This window comes from Gavialis gangeticus, unplaced genomic scaffold, assembly GCF_001723915.1.
Source record: "Gavialis gangeticus isolate Ggan-Ray unplaced genomic scaffold, GavGan_comp1, whole genome shotgun sequence".
In the NCBI taxonomy this organism is placed as follows: Eukaryota; Metazoa; Chordata; order Crocodylia; family Gavialidae; genus Gavialis; species Gavialis gangeticus.
In genome coordinates, this window is record NW_017729031.1 from 118384326 (window position 1) to 118406137 (window position 21812).

Below are 21812 nucleotides of genomic sequence, written 5' to 3' on the forward strand. Positions count from 1 at the left end.
GCTGAGCAGATTAAACATTTCCGTCACATTGTTTCCAAATTGTGTTGCGGTGCCTGAGGGTTGGTACTGCGGTCAGAGCGGGACAGAACGCTGCAAAGCTGCGAGCCGCGTGCTTTATGGAATAAATATTAATACGGCAGTTTCACATGATCTCACAATCTCATCATCTCTGCGATGGTGCAGCCTCTATTGTCTCCAAATTCAGCATTTTCTTCCCTTTCCCATCGCAAGCGATTGTCCCCCTCACTTGCTCTTTGCGCGCTGCGCCAGCTGCCCCTTCTTGCCTCAGTGGCAGCGCTGCATGCATCTCTCCTGCGTCTGTCTGTCTGGGCTCCTACAGGGCAACTCTTGTTGCAGCAGCCAGGTGCCTCCCCATATAATGTCATCTTGCCTGGTCCAGCCTCAGCTTGTCTGGTATAAATCTGGAAGAGCTCCTTCTGGGTTCACACCAGGACCAAGAGTAGTATATCACCCTCACAGACTCTGTCCCACACAGTTGGCATTGCATGTGCCCAGTGGCCCCATCTGAACCACAGTCAAACACACATCCCTGGGCCTTTGTATCCGCCTTTGTGGGCTAATTTTATCTCTGGTGTTAACTCAGTAGGGTCATGCCAGGGGCTGGTTGAGTTTATTTTTGGACCCAGGCTGTCTATATCTATGGTACTGCACAGGGAATATGTAGTTTGCATTAAAGACTGGGCAACTCCTGAATCCCTTTCCAGAGTCAGAGCTCCCGGTGGGAAGTCGGTGTGACTTTCACTCAAATAAGACGTTCAGGTATGGTGCAGTAACAGAAACAAGAAAACGGAATCAGTGTAAGAGCGAGTCTCCTCCTTCCAAAGTTGCATTCAACCTTTTCAGTACAGACTGGGCCAAGCCCAGTGTAACCTAAATATGAGCTATGTCCCGGTAGCGGTCACTGCATTTCCCCAACCCATCCTTGGCGACACCATCTCCTCAATTCCTGCGTCCACTTGGTTCTGAGGTCCCTTCACCCCAGCTTCACTCTCCTACTACTCCTTTTGTTTTCTCCTTTCCCACACGTTCAAATCCCTGGCCCCATCCCCCTGCTGCCTGCTAGCACATGTTTAGCAAGTTTCCCATAATAGCAAATAAATAATAGTTGGGAACAAATTTAATAATTCATTTTTTTTATTGTGATTTATAAGAAGAAACGTTGAATAATAAACGAGAAGGGTGGAGGGAAGTGATTTGCCAAGAATCGAAGCCAAGGCACAGAGCACAGTGGGATGCTGCCTCCAGCCTAGTAGAGTCTTTTTACAGGTGTTAATTCACTCCCTCCCCATGCCAGTTCCTCTTTCATGGAGAGAACTCTTCCCCCCACCAAGCTGGAAAATGTAGGTGAGCATTTCCTAAATAAATGGCGTTTCTCAGCTATTACAGTAATGACTTCAGCTGGTTCCAGGTTTTGAATCCCCTAAGGGCTGAAGGGAGATCCTAAATTTCAAAGCTCGCTTCAGTTCTGGGTTGTTTTTTCTAGGTAAACAGACGTATAGCTGACCTGGTATAAAACTCCCCTATGTCAGGTGACCCTCTAATAGCACATGACATGCCTCACATATGAATTAGAATCCTCCATTTTATTAACAATAATGTATGACACACAAGCACTAATAATGGGGCTGGGCAATCATAAACCGATAAGTCCCTGATTGATTGGCTTTTCCTTGGGCATCCATCAAGGCGTCATTGATCTTCTGTGTGAAGGGGGTCTGATTAATTGCGTTCCTGAAGTAGGATAGGGTTGTTTATGAGGGCTGGCAAAAGGCGCACGGATGGTGACTAGGGCTTGCAAGCAGTGGTGGGGAGTAAATATTATCAGTCCTGCTTTGGGAGAAGGAATAAACAGGGGACCTGCACTCCTGGGTGCGGGGCGGGGAGAATTCACACAGGACAAGTAGATGTTGCTTTTGCAATGATTACTATTTGCGGAGCAGAAAGTCTGCAAACATATACAGCTGCAATGTTGGACATGAAGGGACATGGACTTAAAGGTGCCAGCCTGGGGCTCAGGAGGACCAGGTTCAATTCTTTTTTTTCTGCTGCAGACTCCCCTCTGTGACCTTGGTTATGTTATTTAGCCCCTGTCTGGCACAGCTCCTCTGTTAGGTGGGGACGGTAGCACTTTAGCTCAGCCATCCTTTGCCTACTCAGACAGAGACCCCCCCCCAATGCATGTGTTTGCGCAGCACCTGACATATGAGATTCCTCATCCTTGAGGGGCAGCTGGGTGCTACCGTGACACAAAAATCATAGCTTCTTGTTTCACTCCCGGAGCAGACAACCTCTCCAGGGAAGTACCAGGGGTGTATGTAAACCTCAAGACTGAATGAACCCAGGGTCCTAATTTTCCTGTCACTCTACAGAGTGCAATCCCTCTAGACTAAGGTAGGGAAACCATTACTGCAACACACAGTGGGAAGCTTGACACGAGGGGCCAGGAAAGCGTGAGTTTTAGTCCAAGCCTTAGAGGCTGAAGGCCGAATCCTCAGCTGGCATTGGTTGCCACAGCTCCATTACAATCAGCAAAGCTTCGCTAGTGTACTGTATAGTAGCTGAGAATCCACCCTGGGCTCCTCTCCAGCTCCCATGGCAAGGGGTGGTCATTGCAGGTTGTGGCTCAGTTGCTTGTGAGAGATTGCACAAATATGAAGCAGCGAGGGGTGGATGGAAATTAAAATGGAGCAATCGTATTGTGGGGGCCTTCAGTCTCTTTTCAGACTTATGATAGCAGCCTACTGCTTTCCCCTTGGTATCTCTTGACACCTACTGCCAGAGCATTTTGCAGTGCCATGAAGGGACTCAAGGCCCTGTGACAGTCAGAGTACTAAGGAGGACTGTGATAGTCTTGCAGCCTTAAATGGCAACAGGAAAACCACTTGAGGCTTATTCCAGCTGTGAAATATTCCCCATGCCAGTGGCCGCCGCACATTTTGTTTATAGAATGTGCTGTTTCTTTTATGGCAGACGTGTTGTTGCTGGGGATCTTCCCCCCTCCCCTTCCCCTTGTTGATGGAGATTAGCAGCATAAATCCTTTTACGGCCCCATGCGCAAACCCACCATAAAAGCCCCCGATTGCTGGCGATTAGGGGAGCGAGAGCGTCTGCTTCAGGTACTCATCGCGGCGGATCTCTGGAACGAAACATGTGAAGCACTGGAGCCACTGGAGGGTTTCTGCTTTCTGAAAGTAAATCTCTGAGTTTTAGTAAAAACAAATTAAATAAGTCCTCAGTGCTGAGTGGAACAGCTCATTGCAAGGAGGCAGTATTCAGAGCCACTGGCTTCTTTTAGTAGGGTTTGTTTTGTGAGTGACATAGTGGCTGATTCTTCCCTTGCCCTAGCATAAATCAGGAATAATTCAATAGAGTTAAAACTGGTATGAAACCAGCAGGACAAAGAGGAAAGCTAGGCAGGAGTTGGGGGTGATACCCCTGGGAGTTATGTGACTCTGGTTCTCTCACCACACTATCCTGTGGGCTTGTTGACATCCCTTCCCCTTGCGTTTTGCCTCAGTTTCAGTATCTGTATAATGGGGCCAGGCCAGGCTTTGCAAAGCCTTTTAAAGTCCATTTTGAGAGAGAAGCACTGACTGAGTGTGTAGTGTAGCATTGTTAAGCCAGAGGACCACAAGTATCTCTTACCTTGGTTAGGGGTCTGTGTATGTAAGACCTTGCCCACCCCAGTAAGTTCATGTATAGTCTTAACTAAATTATACTAAATCTCCATCCCAGTCCATGCAGGCTTCATTAGAACTTAATTAGGCAGATTCTGAAGAAGCGTCCCTCAACCGCTATCTTCTTCCCCCCCACCATCCCCCCGCCCCCTTCCTGAAAAATCCAACTGCTCAGCAACCCCTTAAACCCAGGCATCAGCATCTTAGTGAGATGCACAAGTAAATTAGTACCTCCAGACGAGAGCAGAGTTCACTCTGCACTGGGCTCTGCCTCGCTGTGCCAGTGCACTCCTCGCTTTAATAGTTTAATAAAAATTAGCATAATTAACGAACATCTGTATGATCCAGAGTGGTGCAATTTGGCACTTGGAAACGAGGACTTAAACATTATTGCTGGGAGTTTAATGTTGTTTTAATTCTTTTTGGCACTGTGCAGTGAAATAAACGTTTGGTGCCGATAGTTCTCGGCTGGCTCTCATTTGCATTTTCCTCCCTTTGATTATGAGCAATCGCAGACTCCCCGGCAATTCATCAAAGCAGAAATTATTTTAAAATACCTCATGGTGTTCAGGCCGAGGCGTAGCTGCAGCAGGCAGAGGAGGGCTGGGATGCAGGCTTGCATTCTTCCATTCATACCTTGTACAGCTCTCTGACCTGGTACCCATGGCTCAGCCCTTCCATCCAATCCAGCCCACCAGTCCAGGGGCTGGGGATCTGGCTGGATTGATTTCATCTTTCTGCCTACCCAGGTCAGGTTGCCTTTCTGACACAAAGCTTTTGCTCCTCTTTTGCAGCAGGATTTTCCTTTCCACTTTAAGAGGAGAGTAAGGCAAGTGCTTGAAGTGGGGGTTTTGGATGGAAGCTTTCACCAACCGGGGACCCAGCAGCATTGCAGCCTGCTCAATTCAAGGATTCAGCTGCTGTGCAGTGGCCTAGTGAGCATGCCAGTGGCTGAAGTCAGCCCCTCTGCCAGGCACTTGTTCCTATCTCCTGCTCACAGCTGGAAGGCAGCATATTTGGGTGTCTGTCCTGGGGTGGGAGCAGAGAGGGGGACACCTGGGTTTCATCCCCCATGCTGGAAGGATTGTGGCCCAAGAGGGCTGGGCCTGAGGAAACCCAGATTCTGTCTCCGACCACTACTTGCTCATCGTGCATTCCTACCCCAAACCAAATCCCTTCACCAGCTCTTTCTCAGCTTCCCCAGCTGCAAAAGAGAGACAGTTACCCTATTAAGGGGATACATTCACTCCTGTGCAGAGAGCCAGTCAAAGGGGTATAAGCCTTAGAGCTTCAGCATATAAGCTAAACTCTAACAAAAGGATTGGGAGGCAACATCCCCTGAGGAGCATTATCCCATGTGGAAATTATCCTACAAGGCAGAGTTTATTGAACCTTACTCTGAAGCAGCTGGTGTTGGTTGCTGGTGCTGGAAAGATACAGGAGTAGACAGAGACTGAGTAGGCTGCAGGGTGATGATCTCCTTTCACTGTACATGTTTTTCTGAAGCCCTTTGTTGAATGCGGGCATTGCACAGAAATTGGTCACCCCTCTGTGCAAAGGTAGCTGTCCGCCTCCTGGCTGGGAAGTGCAGTGAGATGTTAGTGTGGAAAGCCCTGTGTGACTGTGCAGCATGGCTGATCTCTGAGGGGTTTGCTTTTGAATAGCATTCTTAAGGCGTTCATCCGGGAAAGCCTAGAGAAGACTATTATTTAAACTAAATGTATTTTATAGCTCAGACAAAATACGCCTTTTGCAGGAGGGCAGATGGGGAGATGCGTATTTTCCCATCCATCTTTTGCTTCCAGTAACTGCTGTTATCTGTATAAGAGCAGATAAATACACAGATGGTCACTCAGGTGTGAGGGAGGGAGGACAAGAGGGGATTTTCCCCCATTGCGTTCATTGACATCTGTCTCCTGCCAGCATTCAGCTAGCTATTTTCTTACCCACCCTGGGAACAGTCTTTCCCAGAGATAAGTCTGTGGATCACAGTGATGCTGTATCAGGAGTGTGGTGCAATGACAAAAGAGAAAGGGCTAGTTGTGGCCTGGGAAGCTTTCTAGTTGAGCTAAGGGAGAACTTCAGCCCACCTTCCCCCTGACACCAACTTGGAAGATGAAGTGAAATTACTGCTTAGTAGCATACCTGCACCCCCTGACCCCCTAGTCTGTTTATGCTGTGCCCGTTCCACTTGAGCTGCCTTGCCACCTCCAGCCTGCCATAAGCCTCTGCTGTTTCTCTGAATCCCTCTCAGTGACGCACTTCTGCAACCAATGCTCAGGGGAAAAGTAATTGTGGTTTGTTTGTTTTTTAAGAGTAAAGCTTGAAGATTAAAATATAGCTGTTGCACTTAGAAACCAATTTTTTAACCTAGTGCTCTGAGAATTGACATAACACTTGGTTGATGAATAGCAGAAAGCCTTGTTTTAATAACTACTAATAAGCTACACAACTAAATAACAGAAAAAGACTCTTTCCCAATATAAAATGAGCTATTAGTCCTAGTATTGTCTTAGCTGCAAAGAGATCTTTACCCAATGCAGGCAGGCAGCAGTTCTTGTACAACCTCAATGCATGTATCCTTCACGTGTTGGCTGGATAGCAGGATGGCTTCTTGTTCTTCCCTGGACTGCACATACCTTGCTGGCAGTTCTGTCTTGCTTTATACTGTTTCTTCAAAGCATATTTTCTTGATGGGTTGAAGATGAGGGTCCGGACAAAGCTGACAGGGTGGAGGGTCATTGTCCTTTGGCTGTGTTGTAAATGTTAGCCTTTTGGATCCGTCTCTGGTTGTTGTGGGTGAAACTGGTATGCACAAAAACCCTTAATCGCTCTGGAGGTTTCTCATTTGCTTAACTATAGTATGGCTTGATTGCTCTAGCTCAACACCCTAAGCTGGAGGTTTACTACTCGATTAATTGCAGTAGGACTTGATTACTTGAATTGAGCACCTCAGACCATGAATTGTAAGGCACTGTGTAGGTCATTGTTATAACAGGGCAGATCCCAAAATATTTTCCAACTGGCACAGACACCTAGATTTGTGAGGAATGTGATAACAAGGGAGAGGCAATCACTTTGAAAGAAGAATTTATTCATAATCAATTTAGTGTAGTTGGGCATAGGGTGTACTTGATACCAAAGCCGGAAATGGGATTAACTTTATTGTTATGTTTCAGGTGGTCCCAGTCACAAGTTTACATTTTTGTGCAAAAGGCACTGATGTTATAATTTAGTCATTTAAATTTTTGCACATAGGTCCTGACAAGCTCTGGGTCCAGCAACAGCTGCTGCTCCTTTAGGCTTCCCAGCACATCCTGACTGCCTTGCTGAGGCTAGAACCTTTTCAAACTATATCTGGAAGCTGTAGGGGAAGAGGACCAGGGGACAGCTCAGCCTGGATAGGCTTTGCATATATACTCTTTCCCTTAGCGTTCTCTGCCACTGTGAGGTACAGGACACTGGGCTGGATAGACCTGTTGGCTGAGCCAAGAGGACAGCTCTTTATTGTTATGATTTTGATTTGGGGCCCCATCAAGTGCCATGAACATGGTTGAGTCCTGATAATCCTCTGTGGTTGTCTTTGTATACTGCTGTACCAATTGCTGCTGGAACTCCAGGTTGTGGGCCTAGGACATTAGGATGACCAATGTTCATGTCTAGAGTCTTGCAGGGCAAGATTGCAGCCTTGTTGTGCTAAGCACTGTGCATTATCTGAGTAGCACAGTTCCTGCTCTAAAGAGCTTGCAGTGTAAGCACCCAAGTGCAGGGAAAGACAAGGGGAGTGTACATAGCAGTATTCCCATTCTACAGTCCAAATATTGAAACATGGAGATTCAAGGCCAGATGTGCAAAGGGGCAGGCCTCTTGTAGGAGTTACCAGAGCACCTACACAGGTGTCCAACTTCCAGTGAAAGTCAATGGGAGTTGGGCACCTACCTCACTTTAAGTGACTTGAGGACACCCAAGGAATTAGTGAAAGAGCCAGGAATCAGACTGAGGCTACCTGACTAGTGCCGTATGTGTACCTTCTCGGCCTCTTGTTGGCTCAGATCAAGCTTGCCTGGCAGGGGAAATACCATGATCACCATGGTGGCTTCCTACTCACACCTGCGGAAGACCGCTCTGCTGGCATGGGATAGTACCTGCATAGGTAATGCGTAGTTAACCTTGGCTTTATTCCCACTTTATGGAAATGGGAGACTCCTCCCTAGCTTGTTCCTGGGGCCCAATGGCTAAGGGCAAGCAAAACTCTGGGGCATCCAAAGCCCAAGCCTCTGGGCTTGGGCCTGCAAGTAGGATGCCTACCAAAGAATCTGATGGGGGTGGAGGATGTTTGCTGGTAGTAGGGCCACCTACGGTTCTGGACTGACTCTTGGATTTGGAATTTGGTTTGGCTAATTTGGCTTGGAATTCAGAAAATTAAAAAAATAAGTGTTTGCCCCGCTCCCCCTCAGCCATTCTGGTCGTAGTCACTTGTACATTGTTTCCTCAGGAGTACAATATGTACGGCTGGTGGATTGGGAAGCTGAACAATGTGGTTGGGATTGTCCCCAAGGAATACCTCATGCCTGCTTACGACCTAGAGGAGAGCTGATCAAAGGGGTAAGTGACACAGCCATCACCTTGCTGTTCACTCTTAGGCTTCTAGAGAGAGAGCCTGCCCTGTTGGTAATGAACCTGTCCTCACACAAGGGGGCAGGAGATATTACAGGGAGAACTGTGAAGTGTGGCACTGTGGAGGGGAGAAGCAGCTTGGTGGTGTTTGTATCCTCATCTGTGGCCATGGATAAACCTGAGGGGGATGATTTCTTTGGCTCCATTGTCTGCTTAAGCTGAGGAGGAAGGGAATGGTGCTGAGGCGGGTGGCATACTGAAGTACTAATGCTGAACATGCATAATACAAGGATGCAGGAGGAGGCATGGCCTGGGGGAGTCTGGGTCCCACCCCATCTTTTTGGTGACAATGGACAGGTCACTGCTGCTCTCTCCAGTCACCTTGGCTGTGCTGTGAGTGGGGGCTTGATATGGATTCATGCTTGGCTATTTTTCAAGTCCTTTGAGGGTTACATGTGAAGTGCAGAGTAGGGTCATTACACTGGGCTGTTTTTTGGCTCAGTTAGGCTCCAGAGAGCTTAATTCCCAGGAAACTTTGTCAGCAGTAATTCAAGTGCCAAGCCCTGTAGAGACAGCACTCTTCTCCCACAGATCTTTGAACCCTTTAGAGAAGGAGGGTCATTTGACTGATAGGGGAAACTGAGGCACAGAGTTGGGAAGGTGCCCCAAGGTGATGCACCAGATCAGAAACGGAGCCCGGATGTCCTGATTGAGTTGCACACTCTAAAGGATCATGTCAGTGCTTGCAACATCAGAGTTGGCTCATCCTGCTTCACCACCTTGGTCCCTAATTTCAGGGGTGTGGTTTGGAGCCCCATACTCTGGGATTTGGAACCCCATCCCGGGCCTCCTCCCCAGGACAATTCAGTCTCTTCTCCTGGGCTCCTACTGCCTGGGCTTATGGGCACAGCTTAGGGTCGCTGCCTGGATCACATTTATCACTGCCCCTTTCTATCCCTGGAAGCTGTTGAGGCCTTGCACTGCCAAGAGGAGGATCCTGCTATAGGTCTCTTGAGCGCACAGGGAGTTGATCAGTTGTGCCTTGGTCTCAGCCTTCACTTCAACCTGCTCCCTTCCCCATCTTCATGCATGTATCTTTTCCCTCCTAGAATCCATAGCACTTTGCCTCCCTGTTTCCTGACTTTCCTGAGATACTGGACAACACTCCCCAGCCCTGAGGCCTCCTCTCCACTGCCACCTTGCAGACTCCTGCGGATACCCCGTCTGCCTTTGCACAAAGAGAATCCCACCCCCTTCCCCTGGCACTAATGGTGTCTTGGAGAAAGCCATTTTCTTCTCTGAGCTCACCCCAAGATGAGATACAACACCCCACCCCACTCCCAGACTCTCCTTCTCTACTGGATTCAGAATGTAGCTGGGACCTGACTCCTGCATCCAGCTGACAAAGACCCTGAACAACCGGCCAGTGGAATTTGTCTCTGTTTGGGGCAAGGTGGTGATCCTGAATAAACCAGTGTAATTTTTCTTTGGTTCTGTCAGTGTCTGTAGTTCCCTGTGGGCTCAGCCCCCACTGGTCCTGCTCCTGACTGGCTCTGCTGCTGGATTTTGAAACCAAGGATGGAAACCCTTTGTGCCAAGGCAGCAGCCCTTGGAACCGGGGTTTCGTCCCCCAGCTGTGTTCAACCCCAGTCAGATGCTGGTCTGTGGGCACAGCTGTCTGTACTGCCCCAGACGCAGTGCGTCAGTAGGCATCTTTTCACCAGCAGGAACAGGCTGCATGGGGCCAGAGAGCTGTATCTTTCATGTGCAGTGGTTTTAAGGCCACTAGGTGGTGGTAGGCAACTGTTCACTGCAGCACTTGCCTAAAGGGAACAATCCCTGAACCTTCCCACCTGTAGACAGGCCCCCACCAATGTCCTCTACATGGTAGCATGAATTTCACTAGTTAAGCAGCCCCTCCCTCCATCCGGTTTCAAGCTGCCTTTATATAGCCCATGCCAGGGTTCATGCTACTATAGATTTGCTAGATGAAAGGCAGGTGGGATATGCTGTCTTCACAGCTCCTGAGGACAGTGAAGACGCATATCCATGGGGAGAAGGGACCCCTTGGCCTGACTCTCTAGAGCTGGCTGCATATGGGAGCTAGGCATGACAGGCTCTTTGAAGGGTGTGCTTTCCCCTCTCCTAACTCAGGCCTCTCATCAGGGTGGCAATTCACCAGGTACCAGTTAAGCATGATGTTTCAGTACCTGCCTGAGGTGGGGCCTGAGTTTCTCCAGAAAAGGCTCCAGGGTCTCTGTTAGACATGGATGCCCACTGCAGCCCCTGGGTGGGAATTTTCAGTGCCTCCAAGCCTCTGGATGGGGACCCGCTGGAAACCCACTTCTAATTAATTTGGAGTTCAAAGGCCTCCATGTGTGACCCTGGGCTGTTAGCTGGGAAAGGCCTGAACCCACCACATCATGCCCCCACCAACTCTCTGCAGAAAGGTTTATCCAGAAGTTTACCCCCACTGCTGGAAGGGGGAAGAGATACGAATCCTCCTGCTGCTCACCAGGGTCTTGTGGATCTTTGTGGCATGAAGCAAGCACCAGGAAGCTTTTCCAGTCTGGCTTTCTGTAGCACTCAGTAAAGAGCCTTGGCAGCTCTGATCAATTTAGCTGCTTGGCTAACAGTCATGGTAAGACAGCTCACCTGTGAGACCTGCAGGACAGCAAAGTGGGGGAGGAGAGGGAAGGCTGTTACTTGGTTCCTTCCCCTCCTGGCTGAGCTCCATGTAACCATTGGGGCATGATGGCAGCTTCTAGCAGTAGCACTCACCAGGGAGTGAAACGTGGGAGAACAAATGTCAGCACCTTTGTGAGCCCAGAAGGTGAGGTGAGATCAGTGCAGGATGGCAGCCAGCCTTGTCTTGGTGCTCTCACCAGCTTCCTACTCAAACTCACACAGTCTTGTGACACTGACTGCCCCCAACTCCTGGGGTTAGTCAAAGTGGGGTTGGAGTAAGCCCCTGGTCTGAGTCCTATGAGGCATGTGGAATAGACAGCATCAAGGATAAATGTTTTGTGGCTTCAGGAGCAGGAGTGGCTGAAAGGGTTTGACAACCAGTATAGGCAGGACAGCTCCAGCCTCTGCAGAAAGGTACTGGGGCACAGACTGTGCACAAGACTGGGCTGGCAGGGTTGGATCTCTGGTCAAAGCCAAGGTCTGCAGACTAGAAAGCCAGGATGCTCTTCTCTGCTTTTGACCTTGGGAGGTCACTTAGCCTCTCTGACTCCTTGCAAACATGGGGGCAAAAAACAAAATGGTGCTTTACTTAAACTCATCATGTTTCCAGGCCCAGCCCAGTACATGCCAAGAGGCATCATGTTAGTTAGACCCAGCGCGCCCAACATCTGTATAGATCAAGTGCTTTAGTAGGGCTTTTTTGGTGCTTTTATTTAATAGCTGATTGAATCAGCTATTAGATAAAAGCACCAAAAAGCCCTGCTGAAGTGCCCAATCTATACAGATGCTGCAGAGCTGGATCGAACTAAAATGCCACTTCCGGTTAAGGCCAGCCAGAAAGTGTTCTCACTTTCCCTGGCCCACTTGGTGACCCCTCTCCTGACCCTTGCAGTTAAAATTATTGTCAGGGTGGGATAACAGTTCAGCTGAACCTGCCTCCATCGTGTAACATGTAGGTTTTCCAGCAGCGTTTGCTCCTCACCCATCCCAGTTCCTTCATATCTTTCACCAGCACCAAAGGAAGCAAGGAAAGACCTGTTCATGCAACATAGTCTCCTGCTAGTGGAGGAGCAGGTTTTCCTAGTAGAGGCTACAGTTGGTGATAAGGCACTACACGTGAACATCAGGGAGTGGGATTTTTTGGGTGCATGAGGAAAGCCAGGCCTCACAGCACCCCATTTATCGGCTGGCACAAGTCAGTTTCAAGAGTAGCTTCCCTGGATTGGTTTCTGTGGGCACAGGGAAAGAGGCACCTGTCCGGGTTATTAGCAGGATTGCAGCTCAGCCCTCTGCTGGGATCGCATCATAATTACAGTAATTTTCTAACCGTGCTCTGCACGAAGAGTGTTTAATCAGGGCTGGCCTGGCTCAGTGTCCCAGCCCTCATCAGTCACTGGGAGGACTCTTAAAGAGACAGAACCCACCCCTTTTCAGCAGAATGAACAGATGTCCTGTAATTGGCAGGACATAGCTGAGCCTCCTTGCTTGTAGCAGGCAGGATAACCTGCATCTGCTGCAGCGTGTCTCTTGGCACTGGCTGCCTCCATACCTCCTCCCCACCACGAAGGAAGGATTTGAGGGGTCAACTACCCCAGGGATTTTGCAGCAGCAGGGTGTGGGAACTGGGCTGGGCTACTGTATGTGAACCTAGTGGGGTCTGTGGTTGGGGCTGGGGGATACTCTGCAATGCTTATTTCCTTTCCAGTGAAACTTTTCTCCCTGTGAGCTGAACAGGCATCTGTCTGAGTCTACAGGATAATAGTTTTCAGGCTACCAGAGGGGCTAACTCTGAAGCCTACTGTGGCAGTGATGCATTTTGCTAGTGCCATTGCAAGCCCCTGGGAGTGATGCTTTGGTCTGTGGGTCAGTCCTCAGCACATACTGGTGCTCGAGCCTGAAGTCATATTTGCTCTGGTACTTTGCCTAAAGCTGACTATCGTAGGGAGGGCTTATCCTGACTACCATACAGCGTGATCTTTTGACTCTCACTGGGACAGATTAGGGTGTAAGCTAATAAAAATCCTGAATCAGACAGGCCACAGGAAAGTGAAAGCAGCTGTACCTGGACAGCAGTGGAACAGTGGCAGCAAGTGTGAGATATCTGTGTTCTATCATTTTAGATCCCTTTTCTGAGAGAGAATAAAGCCCCTGAACCCCAGTGCCAAAGCCCATGGCAGTGACCAGGGGAGGCTCAGTAAGAGGGCAAAGCTAGGTAACAGACCCACAGCCTTTGCTGCTGTCCCAAATGACAGCAAGGGCCAACCTCTTCTCCTGCCCCATCACCATCACCCAAAGAAGCTCTGCCACCACAGCAGAAGGGCAGTGTGCTATGGCACGCAGCAGTTCCAGTTCCACCCAGTAGAGGGCAATGGTGGCACACACACCGCCCACTTGTCAGCTGCACTCCTGCCCTCTCCAGACCTGCCGCAGGTAAAGGGCAGGCTGTGGGCAGTGAGAGCTGGCATCATGTTTTGGGAGCTGTGCTGCTTACACAGGAAGACCCTCATCTCCTATCTCACCTTCTCAGCTGGGAGACCTCCTGCAAGCAGCTGTGCAGACCCTAGGGAAGGGATGAGAGTTGCTCTTACCCCCCACCCTGCAGTGACAGTGTCAATCAGCTGGCTGAGGTGGGAGGTAGCCACATCTCTCTCCCATCTAATGCATTCCACACTATCAGTCCTGGAGCTGGTATTTCCTCAGCTGGTTTCCATTTGAAGATCAGGAAGTGGCTCAGTTTAGGCAGCAGCAGCCACCTCCCAGCTGGCAGGTTCAACCTCTGCTCAAGAGGGCCAGAGCAGTTTATAGCACAGTGAAGTAAGCTAGCTTCGGCCTCTAATTTTTCTCATCAATCAGTGCTGCTAGGCCCCTCCCTGCCCAAGTGGCTTGTGGTACATGTGCTGCCATTTGTTTGCAGACTTGAGAGACAGCCTTCCTTTGTGGGGGGGGCAGGTGTGAAGAGGATGAGCTGTCTGAAGGGCCTGGACTGCTTCCAAGCAAAGAGGTTGAGATTTTGCCAGGCATCAGAGAGGATGGAATGATGCCAGCATTCAAGATGAGGGTGGGGGGAGCTGTGGAGTAATCTAGAAAGGCCTTCAGCCATTTGGAAAGAGAAAGGTTACCTTGAGCAGCTCCGTGCCCATCACATACCTGACTTCAGCTTGGCGGGAGGTAGAAAGCAAGGAATGGGGCTCAGGATCCATGCCTGGCACCTGACTGAAGGAAGCAGTTATCTCCCAGCCCAGCACCTGGCCATGGCCACATCTCATCTGGCTGTTCGCACATAAATCCACAGATGCTACAGCAGCCCTTCACTAAATGCATCTGCGGTGGGCACTGGCAGTCTGCTTCCATCCTACCCCCCAGTCACCACCTCAACATCTCCGTTCCTGGCAGTGGCAGGAGTAAAAATGACTTTCCCTGTTGAAGAGGCGTGCTCTTGCCAAGCAAAACTCTGAATGGAACATAAGGCTGGAGGACTTAGGGTCACAATGATCCTCCCTGAGCAGAGCAGCCAGCACTAGGGAATAGAGGAAAGAGAGAACTGCAGAGCAGGCCAGAACAATCTTCAGGCCTGCCACCTGCATAGGACAGTCAAAGGGGCCAAGTCCCCACAGAAGTAGGTGAAAAGTGCCACCCTCCCTCCCTCCCAACTAACCAAAAGCTGTCCAAGCCATGTACCTGGTGAAAGGAGACTGCAGCCTGCTCCTACAGGCAGTTACACCCATGGTCCCATGCCACCCTACAGCCAGCATAGCACCACAGGAGCTCTAGCAGAATCTGGACACCACTCAGAAAAGGAATTTCTTGTACAAAACATCTATGCTGATGGACCCGCTTTTATTGGTCTGGAGCCTGGAGTTCTTGCAGGTCTGGCCAACAAGTCCACTCACCCTGTCCAAGAACCTCTCTCCTCTTAATTTGTTGAGGCCCGTAAAATATTAAGAGCATCCCCACACCTCCATCCTGTCTACCTGTCACGACAAAGGCAAGTATAATTTTTTTGCATCTGAACTGACATATTTTCATGGCAGTTTTGCCGAACTGATCAACACCTTTCAGCATAATTATTCCTGCCCTTGAAACACAGCCAGCTCTGGAGTGGAGCCTGTTTAATCAGCAGCCTGGAAGAACGTGCCCCACAGCTTTCATTTTTCATAAACAGTTCCTTTGTGCGCTCCCCCTCAGCCAGCAGTTGCCACCTAGAAGAGTTTGTGCTGGGGGCAGGTGGGGGGAACGAAGTGTCACATCTCACTCTCAGAGCGGGTGATATTAGTTCCAACCCCATGCCCCCTCCCAAACGCATTGTGAGGAGGGGAGAATGCTATTGCAGAGGGAAGGCTGACACAGTACAGCATCCAGGCTGGATGCACCTCACTGTGCCTGCAGAGCCCCCGCCCCCCCAGCAAGCTTTGTAGTCAAGGTCATTGAAGAGAGGAGCAAGGGCTGCTGTTTATAAGGCAGTGTTGAAGGGAAAACCCCCAGGGCAGGCTGGTTTCTGGCAAAGACTTTGCTAAAAGGGCCCACTGCCAAGGCACGGGGGTGTGTGCCAGGTAAATCCACAAGCTGCAATCACGACAATCTCCACTGGGCACAGACTCTGCTCTCTGGAGCCTGTAACATTAAAGGCCACTTGTCTACTCTGGAGTTAGTGAGACCCCAGCAGCCCCCAGCCCTGGAGGTGGAGCCTCAGCCCAGGGGGGCAAAAACAGCCCTGACACACAGGTCTCTTGTTTTGGCTGAATAGTCAACACCACCAGCTACTGTCTGGAAGTTTCTAGATTAGAGCTGCAGGCACAGCTGGCCTCACAGCTGCACCATTTGGAGCTTTACTCTCATGAATATTCATAGAGCAGCCCAGCCAATCAGCAGAGCGGATACTATTAGCGAGCATCTGTCAGGTTTTTTAAATGAACTTCTTTTGACATTTTCGATTTTCCTCTGCAGGTTTCAAATCCTCTGTTTCCTCCTCCCTCACTCCCCATCTCTGTGTTTGTCAGGCTGACAGTGCATCCACACTGAGGGGTAAAGGGATGGAAAAAGAATCTCATTGGGCAAGCACCGGAAGAAAATGGACCACAGCTTTCAGCACCACCAACAGTGCCCTCACTACCAGGCCTTGTTGTCACCCAGTACTTGGGGTCCCTGGGACAGTGCCAGCTGATGGGCATGAGCCCCCTGTTAAACAAGACCCAGAGCTATGGAGGAAGCACAAGACAGTCGATTCATCCAGCCAGGTCAAACTTTCAGTGCAGGGGAATGACTGAAGCCCACAATGCACATGAGCAGCCCTCTTCCAGTCCAGGTGTCTCTTCCCACAGTCCTGCTGGAACATGCACCATACACCGCCCAGGTGGACACTAGGCAAGAAGGTTGTCTGAGGGCTGCAGTTAGGCCTGGCAACCCCTAGGAGGTACTGTGGCACCTGCCAAGCAGGCTGGGTCTCAGCCGTTAGTGCCCAATGGAAGAAGTGGAAGAGAGGAGCAAGGGCCCCGGCAACCACTGTATGTGGAAAAGCCAACAGGCTCTCTGGACCCTGTAACATTAAAAAGCATTTGTCTACCCTGGTATTAGTGAGGTCTCAGCAGCCCCCAGCCCTAGAAGTGGAGTCCTCTCAATTTCCTTCCCCCCTCAAAGCCACCTGGAGCCCCTCCCACCCCCTTTCTTTGAGGGGTACAAATAAGGCTCTTCCCCTTCCTTCCCTCTCCTCCCCACAAGGAAAACCTGGTGGCACTCCACTGCCATACCTCAGCACTGGATCCATTTTGAAGCTGGCAATGGCAACTGGGCTTATGTGCAGGAGGTGGTATCCCCAGATTCTCTCCCAGCTGTGGAACTGTCACCATGCACATAGGAACAAGGACAATATCACAGCACATTTGTAAATCCCAGTGAGCCATGCCTGAAAGTACTTTGAAGAGGAGCCCTTCTGTATCCCTTCTTACTCACTCTGGAAAGAAAAGCAGGTCCTCTGTTGATATGCAGCATAGCACAGGGCAGGGGCTGGTCCTGTTGGCATCACACCTGGCACTAAACCGTTACTTAAAATGCACCATTTTTTTTTTCCCCAGTGCAGCTGAGATATAGGTGATCTTGTCTTCGCTCAGCAGAACTCCCTGCCCATCCCCACTTCTCCAAGACACGCGTGGCACCAGCTGTCTCCTCTACTTCACTTTTATTTCAGGCCACAACATCACAGATCTGCCTTTTATGCCCCAAGAGAGGCCAATGGTAAATCACATAGATGCAGGATACAAGACTCCCAGAGTATACAGAACAATAGTGAGTAAGTGGTGACTAAGTGCTGAATGCAAGAGAGGCCTTGGAGACCCCTGCAGCCCAGAACCTTGAACTGCTCCTTCTCTACACAGGGCCACCTCCCACCCCCTTGCCAGGCCAACAGCAGAAATCGTTTTCCCCATGCCACCTAAGTTGTATGTTACACAGGGGCACAAGGAAGGCAGGCTGTTCTCATGCAGGAAGAGAAGCTGGAGGGGTGCTGTGTCTAAAAGGAGAGTAACAACAACCTTCCATCATCCTCTTCCCTATAGTACAGCTCAAGCCTGTCCCCAGTTCTAGAGGACTTGTTCTGGCTTCCTAGAGTGCAGAGAGAAGCTCATCTGCTCAGCCTGGCTGCAGGCAGCCTCCGTGCCAGGAGGGCCATAGGTGCAGAGTTCATTCCAGTCCCCCAGCACAGCACAACTGAGCCAGAGCCACCTCACAAAAGCCCTTATAACACACTGATTGTATAAGAAAGACTAGGCCTCCTGTGCCTATGCAGCCATTTACTGCTCAGAAGGGAATGCTACAGGGGCTAAGTTATAACTCTAGGTACAGGAAGTCCATTGGAACCCACTTCCTATAGGTCCGTGCGTGACAACAGCCAGCCGTGTGCTCCCTGGGGACCAAGAACTACAAGATCAAGAGCCCTGACTTTGATTCCCCTCCCCCCCCAACTCACCCTTTAAGTGCATCACTAAGCCCTTGGGAGTAATATACCTAGGTTCCACTAAGCACCAGTCCCCTTTTGGTGCACATCATTGGTGTGATCACACAGCATCTGAGTGGTAACAACAGTCTCAAGTCATCAGGAAGCAGGTCACTCCCTGCTGGGAGTACAGCAGGCTGCAGAACTAGAGCCACGTGAACTCCAGTCCTACCTCACCAAGACAGCTGAGAGCCACTCAGCCACCATCCTCTTCTTCACCAGAAGACTTACTGCTGCCCCCCCCGTCCCCCTCTGCCAGAGCATCCATGGTCATTCACGCTGCTCACTCTGTCTCCAGCAGCTCAGGCAGCGACTTGGCAGGAGCATCCAGACTCTCCACATTGTTGTCTTCCATGCCAAAGTCACACCACTGTGGGAAGGACACGAGGCAGCCCCGACTACAGAGACTTTCCAACCCAGAGCAGCTAGAAAGGGAGAAAGAACATGCGAGTGAGGATGGAAGAGGAGCTCTGAGTGGGGTGCACAGCCCCAGCTTTCCATTGCAGGGCAGGATGCCCCCCACATACACATTCTGCCCTGTCACAAACAGCTTGGATCAGCGATGGACTGCAAGCATTCACATGCATATCCCACCTCCTTGTCTTGCCCCTGACACTGCCAAGCTGCTTTAGCAGTCACTGCATAGCTGCATAACTGAGCACCAGGAGCTGGAATGCTCCCTAGAATGCCCTGCCCACTGGCCCATGGTCCAGCTGATCCCTGGATCAGCAAGCCGGTCTGCTCCAGACCCATACTGCATGCATGCCCTATGGGAGTGCCTCCAGGGAAAAAGGAGCACAGCAGGCAACTTCTTTGCAGCACTATGCCCTGCTGTCCTCCCCACTGCAGCCTTCTCACCAAGAGCCTATGGTGCTCTTTGTGCTGCAGGAGCTGTGCAGGTAGAGGAGGCCTCCCTCCCTTGCCTCTACAATACTCTTGTGCTTCCAGACAAACACCCCATCTACCAAAAGCAGCACCAAGCCTCCTGCCAAAGATTTGGGGAGAGGAACTGGAGGTCTCAGTTACCAGGGACAGCATTGGGAGAAGAGTCACCAAGGAGGGGCATATGACACTGGCAATGCCGCTGGAACACCAAGATGGGTGGATACATACCCATTAACCTAGGCTGCTGCACTCAATCAAAACCCTACTTAAACCAAAAGGGCTGCAGGTAATACCAGGTCTCTTGCTGGAGGCCAGGTGCAGCTTTTTTCCTGTGGTTTAAAATCAAGAGGAAGAGACACTGTGGTGACATGCAGCACTAAGAGTCAGAAACAGACTTATGCCTACAGAAGCCCAAAGAAGCATGAGGCACAGATAGTCTGCTAGCCTGGGCTAACCACCCACAGTCAGGTCTTGCTATGCCCAGCCTGCTAGCTCAGAGACCCAGCACTAGTTAGAGCAGGAGTTTTCAACCGTTTTTGGATCAGTGTACCCCAGAGGCTCCATCACCGCCCACCTGCATGTTCCCGCTAGGGCCTTCTCAAATCCCCCCGGTTGACAACCCCCGAGTTAGGGTTTAGTTAGTAAGGGGTCTAAACAAAACAGCTATGTTTGCCAGCCAGCCCTCTGGCCAAGTACAGATAGAATAGGAGCCTTGGCACAATAGCAGTATCATGACTGCGTTTATTTGCTCACCCCTCACGCCCCACTGAAAGAACCTTTCCTGCCCTTCAGGCAGCTGTGCAAAGCACTAGCTGCTAGCCCCCAATTGTTGTCCCATGACTTGTGTGGGGATATAGCTGACGATTTTGATTCATTCATGTTCATTAAGTGCTTGAAGTCAGAGAGATGACACTGGCACAGGGAGGCAAAATATTCTCGATATCGAGATGCCAAGAAGACTAGCACCAGGAAGGACCTTGCCTATCTCAGATGCAGCACTTCTCCACAAGACCTTTGCTTGGAGTGAGGTTCACCTCTCAGGCACCCACAAGATGACAGAAGCAAGGCTAATGCTATGGAAACTGCCTAGAATAGGGGTGTTTGGCTCTTCCCACCTCACACATGTTCTGGAATAGAGAAGCAGCTGATAGGCTAGAGGCCTGAAGGATGGAAACTGGTACAAGACCTTCCCACTAAAAGGTTTTTCTGTTATTTCTACTGATGTTCCTCTGGACAAGGCTAAGACCAGATATGGTCCCTTTCTCTTCTGAGAGGAACCCGGTTTCCCCAGCCAGAAAAGGGCTTTGCACTAGAGCAACACATCCCCAACGCCTGGCCAGGCAACTTTAGGATGTGTTGTAGGATACAATCTCGCCTGTTCCAGGGCACTGTCCCTCACTGTGACAACCAGCAGAGACACAGGGAAGAGGGAGCAGATTTCAGAGTACAGCACATCCAAGATACGAAATGTCAGTGTTCCTGTGAAGTGGCTACATGGTGCAAAGCTACATCTGGGGTTATCTATAGCTTGGTTGTTGCCTGGTCAGCACTGCCTCTGCTCTACCTAGACTGCAGCCATTTGCAGTCTAGAGCCATCAGGCTCAGGTTTTACTAATGGGAATCTGCTCCAAGCAAGGAGACAACTTGAGTTTTCTCCTCTCCTCAAGTACTGGTCTCACTGAACCACCCTGTAAGTACCAGGCCTCTCTGGTCACTTGCTTACCTGCCATGGAGGTTTCCCCTAGTCAGGACAGCAGAGCAGCCATCTTCTTCCTGCACCCAACCACAGTTGGACAAGGCATAGTGGAGTATGGCCTCGGTAACCGTCAGAGGGCCCTGGCCCCGCATGCATGCTTCGATCTCAGGCACAGACAGCTGACTCTGCAGAAAGAGGTGCAGCTGGCTGTCTGACAGGAGGACCACATTTTGTACAACTCTGGAAAAGAGACCAAGCAAATGAGGGCACAGGACACAGCACTGCTTAACTGTTGGACCACATCCTAGGCCCAGGTGGGGGCTGGTAGATGGCAGGGACATAGATCAGTCCTCTTCAGTAGGACTGTCCAATGTGGGGTCCAGGGCATTTCTATACTGTCACTCAGCCAGCATTTCCCTGCCCACCCTTGGCTTTATCTGGAATGCTTTTCCCTGAGCCCAGACAGCCACCGCCTCCAGCCTGGGAGGAATGCAAACAGGCTGTGAAGCAAGGCATTAGAGTTAAAAAGTTCCCTCCCATCTCCCCAGGCCATCTCAAATTCAGTGTGAAATGACCCTAAATTAAAGTGAGTTTGATCACTTCCACTCACTTCTCTAGGAACTGTTGGAGCCCTCGTCTCCGCTTCTCAATGAACTCATCAGTGCTGCCCACAAAGAATGTGGATTTTCCAGGCAGCTCTGGGACAGGCCTGCAGGAAGAGGAAGGGGCTCAACATTCACAGAATCCAAGGGGCAGAACAAGGCGAGCTGCATGGTGGAAACTACCTGCTTTAGACCAACAGCAGGAGACACCACTGGCCAGCAGAGATCCTAAAGTTCCTGCGCCCAGTCACAGGACAGACAGCATCTTGAGCATGGAGATATCCAAGGCATTCATCTGTCCCTTGCACAATAAGAGACCACCCCGCCAGACAAGCAGCCATTTTTTCTAGGAGGTGTGCATCTTGAAAGCCCAGCTCAAAGTAGTCTGGCTTTGTCAGTACCTCTAGGTCAATGGTCTCCAACCTTTTTAAGTAGGAGATTACCTCTGGCATTTAAAAGCAACCCAAGATCAGATCTACCCGTGCACTGCCACCCCCTCCCTCCCCGCACAAGGGAGTTTATTTTGCAATTGCCATGATACTCTATTTTCCCTCATATGATGCAGCCCTATTTTAAAACGTGGGCCAAGACAAAATATCATCATTATTTGCCACCAGTCACAAACACCTTGGTAAACACAC

General features: G+C 50.3%; 2 protein-coding genes across 6 annotated transcripts in view; one reads left to right on the plus strand and one right to left on the minus strand.

The window, feature by feature from the left end:
• Positions 1 to 18167, plus strand: part of SKAP1 (src kinase associated phosphoprotein 1) — a 352931-nt gene extending 334764 nt beyond the window's left edge. For 2 of the 3 annotated variants that reach the window (XM_019523681.1, XM_019523683.1), the window contains 2 exons: positions 8194 to 8303; positions 9425 to 9807. In XM_019523681.1, coding sequence (XP_019379226.1) covers positions 8194 to 8295 — 102 coding nt within the window. In that variant the 3' untranslated portion in view covers positions 8296 to 8303; positions 9425 to 9807. Of the gene's footprint in view, positions 1 to 8193; positions 8304 to 9424; positions 9808 to 17071 lie in introns of those variants that run through there. The other variant, XM_019523682.1, reaches the window with a different exon arrangement.
• The window catches only part of SNX11 (sorting nexin 11), a 21648-nt gene continuing 5935 nt past the window's right edge, over positions 6100 to 21812 (minus strand). Inside the window, exons 2-5 of one of the 3 annotated variants that reach the window (XR_002098719.1) lie at positions 21180 to 21278; positions 20597 to 20809; positions 18161 to 18413; positions 6100 to 7062 (exon numbers count right to left, since the gene is read on the minus strand). Coding sequence is in view for 2 of the 3 variants with exons in the window: in XM_019523684.1 (XP_019379229.1) it covers positions 7050 to 7062; positions 18276 to 18413; positions 20597 to 20809; positions 21180 to 21278 (463 nt within the window). In the remaining variant the exon portion in view is untranslated. Of the gene's footprint in view, positions 7063 to 8309; positions 9280 to 18160; positions 18414 to 20596; positions 20810 to 21179; positions 21279 to 21812 lie in introns of those variants that run through there. The other 2 variants (XM_019523684.1, XM_019523685.1) reach the window with 2 other exon arrangements.